This window comes from Balaenoptera borealis (assembly GCF_965194805.1).
Source record: "Balaenoptera borealis genome assembly, chromosome: 8".
Classification (NCBI taxonomy): domain Eukaryota; kingdom Metazoa; phylum Chordata; class Mammalia; order Artiodactyla; family Balaenopteridae; genus Balaenoptera; species Balaenoptera borealis.
In genome coordinates, this window is record NC_138865.1 from 74,115,335 (window position 1) to 74,129,012 (window position 13,678).

At 39.5% G+C, this 13,678-nt stretch overlaps 1 protein-coding gene across 13 annotated transcripts in view; it reads right to left on the bottom strand.

Moving 5' to 3' along the window:
- TRPM3 (transient receptor potential cation channel subfamily M member 3) overlaps positions 1 to 13,678 on the bottom strand; it is a gene marked incomplete at its 3' end in the record, with an annotated part of 933,308 nt that overhangs the window by 215,327 nt on the left and 704,303 nt on the right. For all 13 annotated transcript variants that reach the window (XM_082401351.1, XM_082401352.1, XM_082401350.1 and 10 more), the window contains one exon: positions 4,834 to 5,005. In XM_082401351.1, the coding sequence (XP_082257477.1) occupies positions 4,834 to 5,005 (172 nt within the window). The remainder of the gene's footprint in view (positions 1 to 4,833; positions 5,006 to 13,678) is intronic.

Genomic DNA, 13,678 nt, shown 5'->3' on the forward strand with positions numbered 1-13,678 from the left:
CTTCATTTGTGCACTGAATCTCATCATCTCCCTCCTTCTCAAGGACTTTGTCCCAACTCCCCAGAGATTAGTCCTCAACTCCCTTTTCTGTAAAAACTTACTCCTTAGGGGCTCCCACTAGCCCCATTCTTTGAAGAATACACTGGTGTCTGTAAGGATGACTGTTCAGCATCCTTGATGTGTCTATTCCTTCCCCTGAATGCTCAATTCAGTAGCAAGTTCTCTTGAGCTCTACCTTCAAAATGTATCTTAGGACCAATATCGTATGATTCTACTTATGTGGGTTACCTAGAACAAATTCATAAAGACATGAAGTTGAATCACGGTTACCAGGGGCTGGAGGGAGGGAATAAGAGCGTTTAATGTGTATAGAGTTTCAGTTTGGAATGATGAAAAGTTCTGGGGATGGATAGTGGTGATCATTACATAACAATGTAAACGTACTTCATAGCACTGAACGGTACACTTAAAAATGGTTAAACTGATAAATTTTATGTTATATATATTTTACCACATTAAAAGAAAGATCAGTTAAGAAAATAGATATGTATAAATGTGAATCCAACCGCTTTTTACTACTTTTATTGCTGTCATCCTAATTCAAAACACTGTCATCTCTCACCTGCATTACGGCAATAGCCTACTGAAACATCTACCTGCTTTTAATCTTGCCCCCTGCGTCAGCTGGATCTCTACACACAACAGCAGAGTGGTGTTTTAAACCACGAGGGAGATCCTATAACTTGCCAGATCAAAACTCTGTCAGAATAAAATTCAACTCTTTACAAAGGTCGTACTCTTCATCAAATACCTGGGTCTTTGTTCCTGCTTTCACTCCCTCCAGAATGCTCTTTTCAGAGCTGGCTCCCTCACTTCATTCAGGTCTCTGCTTATATATTACACCATACGCAATCATCTAATCTAAACTATCCTCCCATCACACACATGTGCATGCATGCAGACATGTGTATCCATGACACATACATATATCCCTTCCTCTGCTTTTTCTTAATAGCTCTCTTACTACATATATTTGCCTATTTACTTATTTATTTATTACTCTGCCCCTCTTGACGTAAGCTCAATGAATTATCTACTGCTGCTTTTCTAGACCTTAACCATGACTGGCACATAATAAGAGTTCAAGAAATATTTGTTTACTAAAGGCATGATGGGGATTGTTTGAGGCTTTGCATGTTAAATTTGAAGTTTAGAAAATTTCAGATGGAAGTGTTCCTAAGTGGCTCATGTCAGAAAGGATTCTCCTTTAACAACAAAGAAGTCCTTCAGTAACCAATGACAACACTTCCGGAAGGACTGTTAACAGCAGGAATGAGTGGAGGGAGGGGAGAGTTGAGATAATGGATGCCAGAGTGCTGAGAAAAGTCTAAGATGCTGGTGCTTGTAATATTTTATTATTCATAATTGTCATGTTGATGAGAAAGGGCTTAAAGGTCTCTTGAAAATATTCTTCAGAAGATTATGCTATTTATGCAAGAAATAGACTTGTGGAAAGATTCCTATGTTATGCATGTCATCCCTAAGTGATGAGGAGGAATGGCACTTTAATGAGCAAAATGCTGAGTGTATTCAGACACCCCCAGGGTCGTGCTAAGCGTAATAGGTGGTGATAGTATTATTGTGGTATCCTGGTAGACGGTCTAATTTCAGGAGGCTAAATTGAGGTTTCCCAAAATTGAGTTCCCCTGTTGTATTTTAGATTTCTTAGACTTTTGAAGAGGGAAATTAAGAAGTAGGTGAGATTTTTAGAATTGTTATAGAATAAACTTTTATTTTAATAAGAAGAATTACATTATCACTAATTATGATATAAAGAAAAAAATAGTGTTCAGATTAGAACAGAGAGTTACATTAAAGGTCTATATTCTTAGTTCTGCTGTTTCTTATTTTAACCAGGTCAACTTTTCCTCCTTTTTTCTCACTCAGTCCTATTCTGGAGGCTTCCAGGTTCTCAGTGGGCACTTTGCTTTACTGCTAACTGAATGGAGATCTCAAGGTCCTGCTCTACTTCCAGAGCCTGGGCCACTCCTTAAGCTCTGAGGCCCTCGCTGCTCCTTCCCTGGTTTGCGGGGTGAATGCAGTAAAAAGAGAAGTAGAACTAATGACTCCTGAGTCTGACTTGGAGGGCGACCTGCAATCTCCATTTGCCTGTGATGGAGGGGGCCCAGGGACATGGGACTTTCAATGTTAAATCTGAGAAAGTCCCTGGGAAACTGGGACAAGTTGGTCACCCTCCCACTACTAAGTTCAAGGATAGAACTGGTAGAAGAGTTAACACATGGCATCATTCACTACAGCTTGTGGCAAATTCTTGGCCCTGAGCCTTATAACTTCCTGTGACCTCAGGGATCTCCTCTGGGCATCTTTAACCTTCTTCTTCCTATTTAATTATTTGCACTGAATGGGAGTCTGTGGATTCCTATTAAGCCTCAAATATAGTCTCCAAAACAAAGAGGAAAATTGTGTTTATAAATTATGACGATTACAATGACTATTTGCCTCTCTCTGCCCCCATCCTGTTCCAGCTACTATCACTTAACCCAATCTAGGGGCTCAGCCTCTACCCCAGGTCCGAGGCCTAATCCTGTTTGTGGACTCGGAACATTTTAGGAGTCTCAAGCCAGCTTCTCTGACCTGGTGCTTCAGCTTGGAACCTGGGTCTGTGTTTATCCCCTACTTTGCGCCCTAGACCCTTGACTGGGATTTCACTTGGCAATGTGTTTGCATGCCGCTACCTGCCTTGATGTGCTCACAAGGGTCCAGTGTCACACGAGTGGCATAAGGCATGTGCCTGGGGTCCTGGCTCCTCCAGCATCCCTGATGCCCTGACCACCAGCCTTGGCCTTCTCCTGGACTCTATGCTGCTGGGCTCTGCTCCTCACGGAGGCCTGGCCACTGTCTATGAGCCTCCCCTTCAGGGCAATCCCCACGTATAGCAACTCTGTGAGCTTTGGAGACAGGTGCTTCCCCAGGCACAAAGGTTACAAAACGATGTCCCCTCTGGGATGACTAATTAGAAAAGAGTATCCTTTCCTTGGGCAGCCTATGAGGCACAGGGCTTGGCAGACAGAGCTCTGGCTGGGTTTTAACTCCTGCTGGCACCACCGTAGCTGGGTGTTTAAACTTACACAACCGCACACCTAGCTCTCCTCCTAACACTAACAAATACCTGGCCCAGCTGCCACCAGGACCTGGCACAATGGCATGCTTTGTGTGTCTGGACAAATTTGGTCTCACTATTGAGCACTGAACTTGACCCTGCATTTGCTCTTTGTCTACCCTGCTCCCATCTTCTTCAGCTTTCAGGTTACTCCTATTTAGGCTCATTCTTAACCTGCTGGTGTAAAAAAAGTAATGCTACAGCCAATAAAAACCTAAATGGATAATATTAATGATATGAGTTTTGTCCTTCCTATCAAGTATTATAATAAAATTCAATTTTAGTTTAACAAAACCTACCACCCATTGGCTATAGTGCTTTGTCACTTTGGATCTCTGCTGGTTTCTGGATGGATTTTCTAGTCTTTTTTACTCTTTTGTTCCCAAAAGATGTTTACCTTTGGGTAATCCTGTGTTTTCTCTTTCCAAAGATAGTTGAAGATTCTTAGAAGAGAGTTTTCTAATACAATGTTGACTTCAGGCCTACACCAAAATCTATTATTCCAGACTTCTCTGTGAAAAAGATGAAGGTATGAAACTTGACTGCTTAAACAGTAGTAGCTCCTAAAAGGTGGAACCAGAAAAGAGAGTACAGGAAAGAGAAGTTGTGGTCTGATAGGTTGGATATCCTAGTTCTGGGAGGAAGGTGGCGAGAGCAAGCAAAATCCATTCGGGACAGATGCAGAGAAAAGACTGGAGATGAGAAAAGCCATTTGGACATGTTGAATCATATTACACTGAATTTTTGAAAGCTTATCAAGCCAAAGAGAATCTTTTGTTACTTGGAATTGCAGGTTTTGAAAGTTTAATCAATTAAATCCAAGTTTCCCTGATGGAACATACAATTACCAGAAAGCTTGAGCCTGCCGCGAAGCCATGTGTTACTTTGTGAAAACAAATTGAACTTTATTTTGTGAGGAAGGTCAGTAGATTATTTTCTTACCTCTACCACATTTAAATGCAAGCCACTGAGTGATCTGGGGAGCGTTGCTGTTTTTACAATGCTACCTTCTCATAGTTAAATGGGTACACAATAAATACTGCATAGAACACATAAGTACTTAAGAGATAATTTCAGTGTAACTATGGGCTAAGTATTATGTGGTACCCATAAATACACACATATATCTAAATATATAGGTATCTAGAAACAGTGAATGAATACATACATAAAATTAAGAGACAGAATTAAAGTTTCATCAACATGGTTACACATTATGCTTTAGTTTAGACAATGTCAGTTCCCTCGAAATGCCTTTGCACAGCCAGATCTATGCTAAGATCAAAACCTGTTTCTTTTTCTTTTTTTCTTTTCTTTAGCCACCAAAAATAGCTTAATAAATAGAAAAAAATTCTCCAGGGTGCTTTTCCTCCTTAGAGTATTGTAAAAGATGTAGAAAAAAGTTTGGAAAGAAAAGCTTATCTGCATTTATAAACCCCAGACAGGGTTGAATTTTTCACACATAATAAATGAGCTTGAGTCCACTAATTGTGTAAACACTTATTGCGCCTCCAATCATCCTCCTTTAGATGACCTCCTCTAATTCTAACCACTGGCCCAGTAGAAAATGATCTGTGTTTAAAATTTGCTCAAGTTTTCTCACTTTCAGCCTATTTCCCGTGAAGCATGAGTGGGAACAGCAGCCGACTTACTTGTGTTTATCTTCTGGAGTGAAATATGCTTTTCCAGTTGTCTCCTAAGTTTCACCTCTGCTCCGTACTTTCCGGTGGTCCCATTGTCGGCCAGAATGAAGTGAGAATGCATGCTGTTGAGAACAGTGAGCTTGCTCATGGGATTGGACATGGTCTGATATGGCCGGACAACCTGCAGAATTTCAAAAGGAAGGGGCAGAAGTCAGAGAAAAGAGTGCAAAATATGAAAAGGAGAACCAGACAGACAGGAAAGAGAGAGAGAGAAGGGAAATCAATTCTTTGGTACAGTGAAAGGATAGTCTACATCCTCCTCCTAATACTGCTTTGGGTAGAAGCAAGATTTACAGTAAGTGTTCCATTCATTTTCTGGATTCATACAGAAATGAGAGTTTGTGCTTTCACTGTACTCAAAAACTGGCAAGTGAATGTCTGTTTCATTTTGAAGTTGATTGTTTATATGCTGATGAACCAAAAATAATTTTTAAATTTAGTTATTTTGTTTCTTTCTTTCTCCTCTCCATCATGTCCATACTCTAATAGGCAGAGAAGAGCAATCATGATTCTGGAGTACAGTGGAGGGTGGGGAGTGGAGGGTGGAGAATGGGGTCAGGGGTGATCTTCTTTGTCAAGCCCATTCAGCAATCTGAAGGTCTGTTATTTAAACAGACCTTAAGACACCTTAAGGTGTCTTATTAGACACCTTAAGTGGAAATGCTGAATGTAAAATAACTGTATCATGAGATAAATACAAATCAGGCTCACAATGTTCATCTCTGTCTTAAATTTTTGTTGTGTTATTTTAATTTCATGGTGAATCAGACTACCTGAAACAGAACAATTCTTCGTATGGTCTTTCAGACTTTTGATCTGAAAAGAAAAACAAAGCCTATTGTGCGCTAGTTGCTTTATATACATTATCTATACTCCTTGCAATAATCCTGCAAGGTAGATGCTGTTATGTTTATTTTGTAGATGAAGGAACAGAGATGGAGATTAAGTAGGTTTTACAAGAGTTTACCACGCTCAGAACCAGAAATCACAACCAGGTCTGCCTGATTCCAAAATCTATGCTTATTCATTCCCCTTTCCCAAACTGCTTAGACACAATGGAAACAAGATGATGTGTTGGAAATCTACTCCTAAAATATTTAGGCAGAAATTTCACTCAAGACTATGAAAAGGAACATTTAACAAACTCACTGTTACACGGTCTCCATACAGTTATCTCTGTAGTGTACCACTGAAATTGACAAGACAGAAATAAATGCTAAGGGACTTTTATTTCTGTGCCTTTATGCAGTGTATACATTAATTATAGAGTTGAGATGCACTTGTTCATTTTAAGTAAGTAATAACTCATCAGGCAAAGCTGTAGTAAGATTGAGTAGTTTGCTAAAGGAATTACAAAGTGATTCAGTAAAGACAGCGTCAGTAGAAAAGATCTCATAAAAGTCAAATTTTACACCTTGATGCTGATTCAAAACCCCACATTTCTGTATGCCTGGCAAACAGAATCTCCTCAATGAATAGTGAATGGATTAATTCAAAAGACTTGAGACAGACATGCTTTTATTAAAAGTTGAAAAATAAAAACCCCCTCTTATCTGAATTGTTTGGGAATTGATCTAATCTAAATTTAAAATGGGTAATTCTGAGCTTTTGAAATATCTTTCAGACCTTTTAATAAATGTCCCTATTTGTTAATATACCACTAATATAACATTAATTCACAGCTTATTCTAGATGGCTCTCATTTATAAAGTAAGCCTATAAATTTGTGATTATTGTTTCCAGTAATCACATGGAGCAGTATTCAATTACTCCTTTGTCTAGATGAGTGAATGAGAGTCCCCCCTGAACTACAGAGACAGCGGTTGGCTAACCCCATCCTGAGTTCTTTATCACTGGAAGAGTAGGTCGCTTGTGGTTAAAATTCCCATTTTGCTGTTACGCATTTTTGATCATAAAACATTCATTCTATAACAGAGTGCAAGTTAATAAATATTAATGCTTTGTTGAAAAAGGCTTAGCAGAAAGACTTTCTCCTATTCTTAAAGTACCTCTGCACTGTACTTTTGGACAAAAGAAAAAGCTTTAGGTTACTGTTTTCTCTTTCCTAACGGCAGTTCCCCAAGGCTCCATGCCAAGAAGGAGGGAACCCCAAAGCAGTTCTGTGAGGGTCATGGGACAGTGGATTTTCTAGAGGTTAAACTATTTGTGATGGAGAACTCCAGACACTTGTTCTAGCTGAGATACGGGGCACATTTTCTAATTCTTGGGAGCTTAATTAAAGCCCACCAGTGAAAGTGACGTTTTCAAACAAATAAAGGAGTGAAAATGATTCTGGGTCAACCTGCCTTAATCACCACAATCTGAGAATAAAAGAACATAATGAAATCATCTGACTATATTCTATATATCTGTTTCCCCCACCACAGGATTCTAAGGACATTTGTGCTTCAGCCTTCTGAGTTTTGACCTTCTTTTCTTGTGAAACATGGTGCACCAGCTCTTTGGGAATACTGTACATTTGAATTAATCATGATAAGAGGATCAAGTTTACAGTGTCACTCATGAATTTTAATTTCTTCATCTTACTGCTCCCCATTTCTTTGGATCTTATGTTAAAGTAAGTTAAAGGTAGTTATATTTTGGCAGGGATTTTTTCTGCCGAATAATGGATGATATAAATCCAAAAAATAAGTTAAATGTCCTAAATTATTTTCCAGTCATCATTGGAGGAAGGTATGTTGAATCCTGGAACAATCATGAACGTTTGAGGCATGGAAATCTCTTTGAATCCCAGTTCTGTCAACGGCTGTGTGAATATGAGTCTCACATTTTTAATCTGTAAAAGGGAAATGATAAAACCACTTACCTCATGGGGGTTAGATGAGATTATATGTGCAAAGTACCTGGCACCATGCCTGGCTCCTAGTAGGCAATCTACAAATGTGAATTTCTTCTCAAGTCCTGCTTTATCTTAACAACTATAAACTGATTTTCCAGTTGCAAACTAGTGACCAAAATGAAACGAGGGGAGACAAATCAGTCACTTTTGTTTTACACAGGGATTTAAATCAATCAATATGAGTAGAGAAAACAAATTTATCAGTTGCCAAAATATGCAAAGTGGTTTTTTTTGCATGTCCTCCTAGGTCATTTAAGACGGTGATTTTCTGGAAATATTTGTTGATTAACTGCAAAGTTGGAAATAACTTCCCAAATACTTCAGAGGAATGCATTTTGGTCTAACTTGTCTACAAAATCCACTTAATATTCTTCATAACAAACATACCAGCAGTCTATTTTTGTTCAATTTACAATTTGCATATCTACAAAAGATTTGCTGATCTTCTGTTAAGTTTTTCAAATAGAAAAAAATAATGCCTTTGTATCACATGAATACAAATGAATTTTTCCTTCTGACAAAATTTTGGAGGTAATGCAAAACTTTTATTGTTAAGAGCATAACATAAAAAGGACTTTTTTGGAAATGTGTGTATGTGTGTGTGTGTGTGTGTGTGTGTGTGTGTGCATGCGCATGTGTGCATAGCTAGAACAATTGTGACCTGTAGGTATACAGATTAGCACGTTTCTCAGCCAGTGTTTCCTGGGAGAATCAAGCCCTAATGCTCTGCAGTATTCGTTGTATGTAATGGATCACCTTCTCTCCTAAGAATATAGGATGGTCCACGTTATGTACCATCCTTGAGAGAATTGAGAAGAGAGTCATTCAAATAATTTTCTGTGTTTTGTAGCTCAAATGAGGAATCTGGGTCGAGAAAGACTGAATTGTGTCTGAAAGGACTACATATCAAGTGATCTTTCATGATTGGTAACTACATTGGTATCTATACCTAGAAGGGAAATCTGCTTAGAAATGGATTTTAGATACTTAGTATTTCACTCATTAATCTATTGTACACATTTTGTATTGGCTGATTGGTAAAGCTCTGTTTCTAAGGCCTCTGTGTACCTTGACTTTGCAACAAAGAGGGAATGTAATAGAAGCTGTTCAAGAAGTTAATGAGGTGGAGGGCCTTTATATAAGATATTTGTAGGGCCATTATCATTGCCAGGAGAGAACTGATCTAGAGACACTGCGGAGAAACTGAACATCGTTCGTGTGTTGGTGCAGCGTGCTGCATTTATTTTACTTGGATGGGCTGAAATCAATCATTTGGGAGCTGATCTAGGACACCTGCTGGAGTTTTCCTAGCTATTTTCATGCATGTTCTGGTTTCACCCAGGAGTACTTAGTAGGAAGTCAGGAGATGGGACTTCAAGTTCTAGTTCCCCTAATTACTTTTGTGAACTTGGGCAAGTCTTCAAATTTATTCATTCATTCGTTCACACACCCATTCAGAATTTCTCTAGGAAATGTATGTGATAAGTATTGGACTGGCTTGAGGAGACATATAATCTTGCATCTAAGTAATATCTCAAATAAATATTCAAAATATATTAATTGAAAGAAACTTTTTGGATGGTGGTTTTCTCATCTGTAAGGTAGAGGATTTGACTATAAATTCTGAAGGCTTTCTACCTCTAAAATTGAGTCTGAACAGTCTGTATTAAAAAATACATTTGCCTTTTCCAAGTTAGTATAGAACAATGACCTTCTGGGCATGCTGGCCACAAAAAAAGTAGTTCGCTCATATCTTGGGGTCTCTTCCATTTTGTGGTGCTTTCCACAATGCAAGGGCAGTTTGGGTATCTGTGACTCCTTTCCTGAACAGAATTGAATGGAGTTAAATCAGGTTTCTGAGTCATCAATCACAGGCCCTCTGCAATCCCAGACGTTATTACCTGGTGAGGTGTGTGTCAACCTGCCCCAGGCAATACCAGGGTAGGGGATGTGTAGCCCACTGAGTCATTCTTTCCCTCCTAATAGCACCATGATTATAATTTAGGCAGGAAGAAGATTAGCATTCTTTGACTACTTATTGTACGCCAGGCACTGTGATAGCCACTCTTACATGGATTAATCCATTTCATGCTTATTTTAAAGACACAACTATAGAAGCTCAGAGAAGTAAAGTGTCTTGACCAGATCTGCCCCACTAACCTCACTGTTTCCTATAAATTGCATGTAGACCTTAAATTCCTTTACAGGGCAGGAGACATTTAGAGGAAAGACAGAGGACCCAGCCTGATTTTAAATTTATAAAGGATATTATGGTTGGTTTTGCTGCTGGACATTTTTGTCAGTGACTCAGCCGGGCATTAAAATCCTGCTGACAGCTGATCAGATTATTTCCAGATGAGTTCTCCAGAACTGTATAGTAGACAGAGGTCAGGAAAGGCACCAGCAGGCAGCAAAACGGGGTTTGTGCTTTGGTGAGAGAGACACAAAAGGAGCGGCAAGGTACTCTTCAGATCAGGCATGCGTTTCTGGGAGGGATGAGGGTATACTGCAGAGAAGTGGGAAACAACCTGTGTCTGAGGTAAAGAAACAAGCGGACTGAGAGAATGAAATAAAAAAAAGAAAGGCACTGTGTATCCTCAGAATCATAGCAAGGCCTGAGCTAGAGGGAACACTGCCTTGTTGTTTCCTATTTAGGCAGCTCAGCTGCCAAGTCTAGGTATGAAGCAGGGTCATACTGAAACCCAGATGCTGACTCTCAGCTCAGCAATCCAAACAAGAAACCAGCAAACCCAGGGATCCATCTCTAAAGAATGCCCAGATACTTGAGCCGCGTGACTCCCACTAAAATCCACGGGAAAACAACTGCATCTTTTTGCAGCACTTTGAAAATGTGTTCTTCACCTCACGGGATGCAGAGTTGCACCGTCCACATTTCAGGCTTTCTGCTCGAATAGGCTCGCCTCCCTCTGCCCTGTCCTGAGGTGGACTGTGTACCATTCAGATACAGGGCCTACTGGTTGTGGGAAAAGGCCTTGAGTTCTGAAAGGGGTTACTTGCTTTAGAAATCACCATGTATCAGTGGGGTGATTTTAAAATTTGTTCAGAAATTCTTTGAAAATCTTCCCTTAGTCTGGCTGGATTCAGTGACACACTTCTAAGCAGAATAAAACAGAAGTGATGGTGTGTGGCTTCCAAAACTAGGTCATAAGAGGGTTCCCTCTTAGCTCTCTCTTGGATCACCTACTCTGGGGGGAGCCAGTTGCCATGTTAATAAGGCAGCCTCCTGGAGAGATCCACATGGCGAAAACTCCTCCCAATAGCCATGTGAGTGAGTCATCTTGGAAGAGGGGACTGTAACCCCATTCAATCCTTCAGATGATGCAGTCCCAACTGACATCCTGACCGTGACCTTACGAGAGACCCCAAGCCAGAATTACCCAGCTAAGCCACTCACAAATTCCTGATCCGCAGAAACGGTGAGATAATGAATGTTTTAAGTCGTTAAGTTTTGGGGTAATCTGTTATATGGTGATAGATAACTAATATAATAGTGCATTATTATCGTTTTCTTTGAGACTTCAAAATGTATTCTCTTCCCTCTACTCTGGATTCACTGATGCGTCATAATTTCATGAACTCCATCCTGCCTCACTCTAGTCCTCTAAGCTGCCTGGCATTCCATCCCTGGGCTCTGATCAGTTCTGGTTTCTGTTCTACACTGGGGCTATGACTACCATCCTCCACGCTCCTCATACGTCTGACCCCAAACACTATCTCTCCTCATTTGGCAGATGATCTGACTCCTGTGTTTACACATTTGCCAGCCGGATGACCCAAGGCAGGTTATTTACCTTCTGGTCTCAGTGTCTTCATTTGTAAATGGAGATTAATAATGATTATAACTACCTCACTGGGTCATTTTTAGGATTCAATGAGATATAGAACTCATGAAGTGATCCACATATGAACTCAAAAAAATGAGAGTTGCTCTTATATGAAGAAGTAATATTGCATAATAGGTAAGAATATGATCTGGGGAATTGGATGGCCTACGTTTACATCCCAGCTACATAATTTATTAGTTATGTAACATTGGGCAAGTTACTTAATCTCACTGTGTTTAGTTTCACCATCAGTAAAATGGGAAGGATCACAGTGATACTAAAAATAGCAACTTCTGAGTGCCATTATGAGGATTAAATGACCATCTGTGTAAAGTGCTTAGATGGATGCTGATACTTATTAAACTCTACAATTGTGTTGATATTATCATTGTTGTTATTATTATTTCAGTGATAAATGATAAACCTCCAGCTAAACTTCAAAATCCTGCCATCAACTCTCTGCCTACATATTCTTTCCTCGTCTGCTTCGGTTACAAGGGTACAGATGGTTAATCTCCCCTTTAGCTCTGGACCCCAGCACCTCAGGGCCACTCTAGGACTTATTTCATTAATTATCTCCTCTCCATCCCTAACTCCATTTCTACCATAAACATATAAACAAACTCAGGTCTCTCCCATCTTGAAGAAAAAAACCCTCAAATTATGGCTCCCTTTGGCTACTCATGTCCCTTCTCCTCATCCCAGACAAACCTCTAAAAGGTAGTTTCTACTTGCCATCTCTACTTCTTTTTTTTCCTCCTCAACCCATTGAAATATGGCTTGATCCTCCATCATGCTTCTGAAACAGCTCTGACCAGTGATACCAATCATGTCTGTCTTGATCAACTGGATGAACACTTCCAAGTCCTTATCTTCCTTAGACTCTCAGTTGTACTTGGCATTGCCCTTCACTCAGTTCTTCTAAAACACACTCTTCCCTTGGCTTCTAAAACACTCCCTGGTTTTGCTCCTCCCTCTTAGCCCTTCCTCTGGTCTCCTTCGCAGGCTGCTTTTCCTCTGTTCTCCTTTGCAGGCTGCTTTTCCTCTGCTCAACCGTTAAATATTGGCTATCACCAGGATCCGGGATATCATCAGGCCCTCCTTTTCATCACTCTACATACTCTGCTGTATGTAGTGATCCATCCACTGCAGTGGCTTTAATTATCATCTATATGCAGACACCTTCTGAATCTAAGTGGGTAACCAGATCTTTCTCACTGTCCTGCTGGACATTTTCACATACATATTTCAAAGGAACTTTGAAATCAACATGTCCAAATCCAAACTCAACACTGTGTTTACTGAAACTGTATTACCCATGCAACTGAATGTAGCCCTGAACCTGAGTGTGGTCCAGGTTTAGCTAGCATTGGCTCCTTCATGACTATAAAGACTTGGGTGGGTCTCCTTGTCTCAACCTCTCCTCTCACATCCTCTGAATATATCTTATCTAACCTAGTCATAGAAGTCTAATAAACTCCATGTAAGAACACTCCTGGGAGGTTTTCTGAGCTTACAATATGAAGTCACATTTGGCTTGCATTTGAAGTAAATGAAAAATGTATTGAGTTGAAAACTACACTAGAATTATCAATTGCATTATTAAACTTGATTTTTCTTGGCTTAAAATATAAAAATGACATCAAAAGAACACTTGCCAATTAAATGTAACAACTCTTAAAGGTTATAATAGTCTGAGAATATATATGTAGCTTAGGGAAGACAGAAGATATTGAATGTCAACATAATTTAATAACCACGTAAGATGATGCTTTGGAAATCTACCTTGTGTTTTCATCCTCAGGCTAAAATGAAAAGTGCTTTTTCTTGTGATCATGTCTAGATTTGTCATTTGGCATGTGTTTTGTTAATCTAAATTTGGGAAAAGACAAACCATAAAGGCTTCAGGAACTGTTCAATTACTTGAAACAATTCTGGTCAGATTGTTTTCTAAAGCAAGAATCTAAGTCTGAAATGAGTCATATACAAATCACAATTCACTGGAATTTCTTTCTTGACTTAACACTGGTGACACTTTCATAATCATCATTCCAGATCAAGAGTATTTAGCGACAAAGAAAAGGGCTCA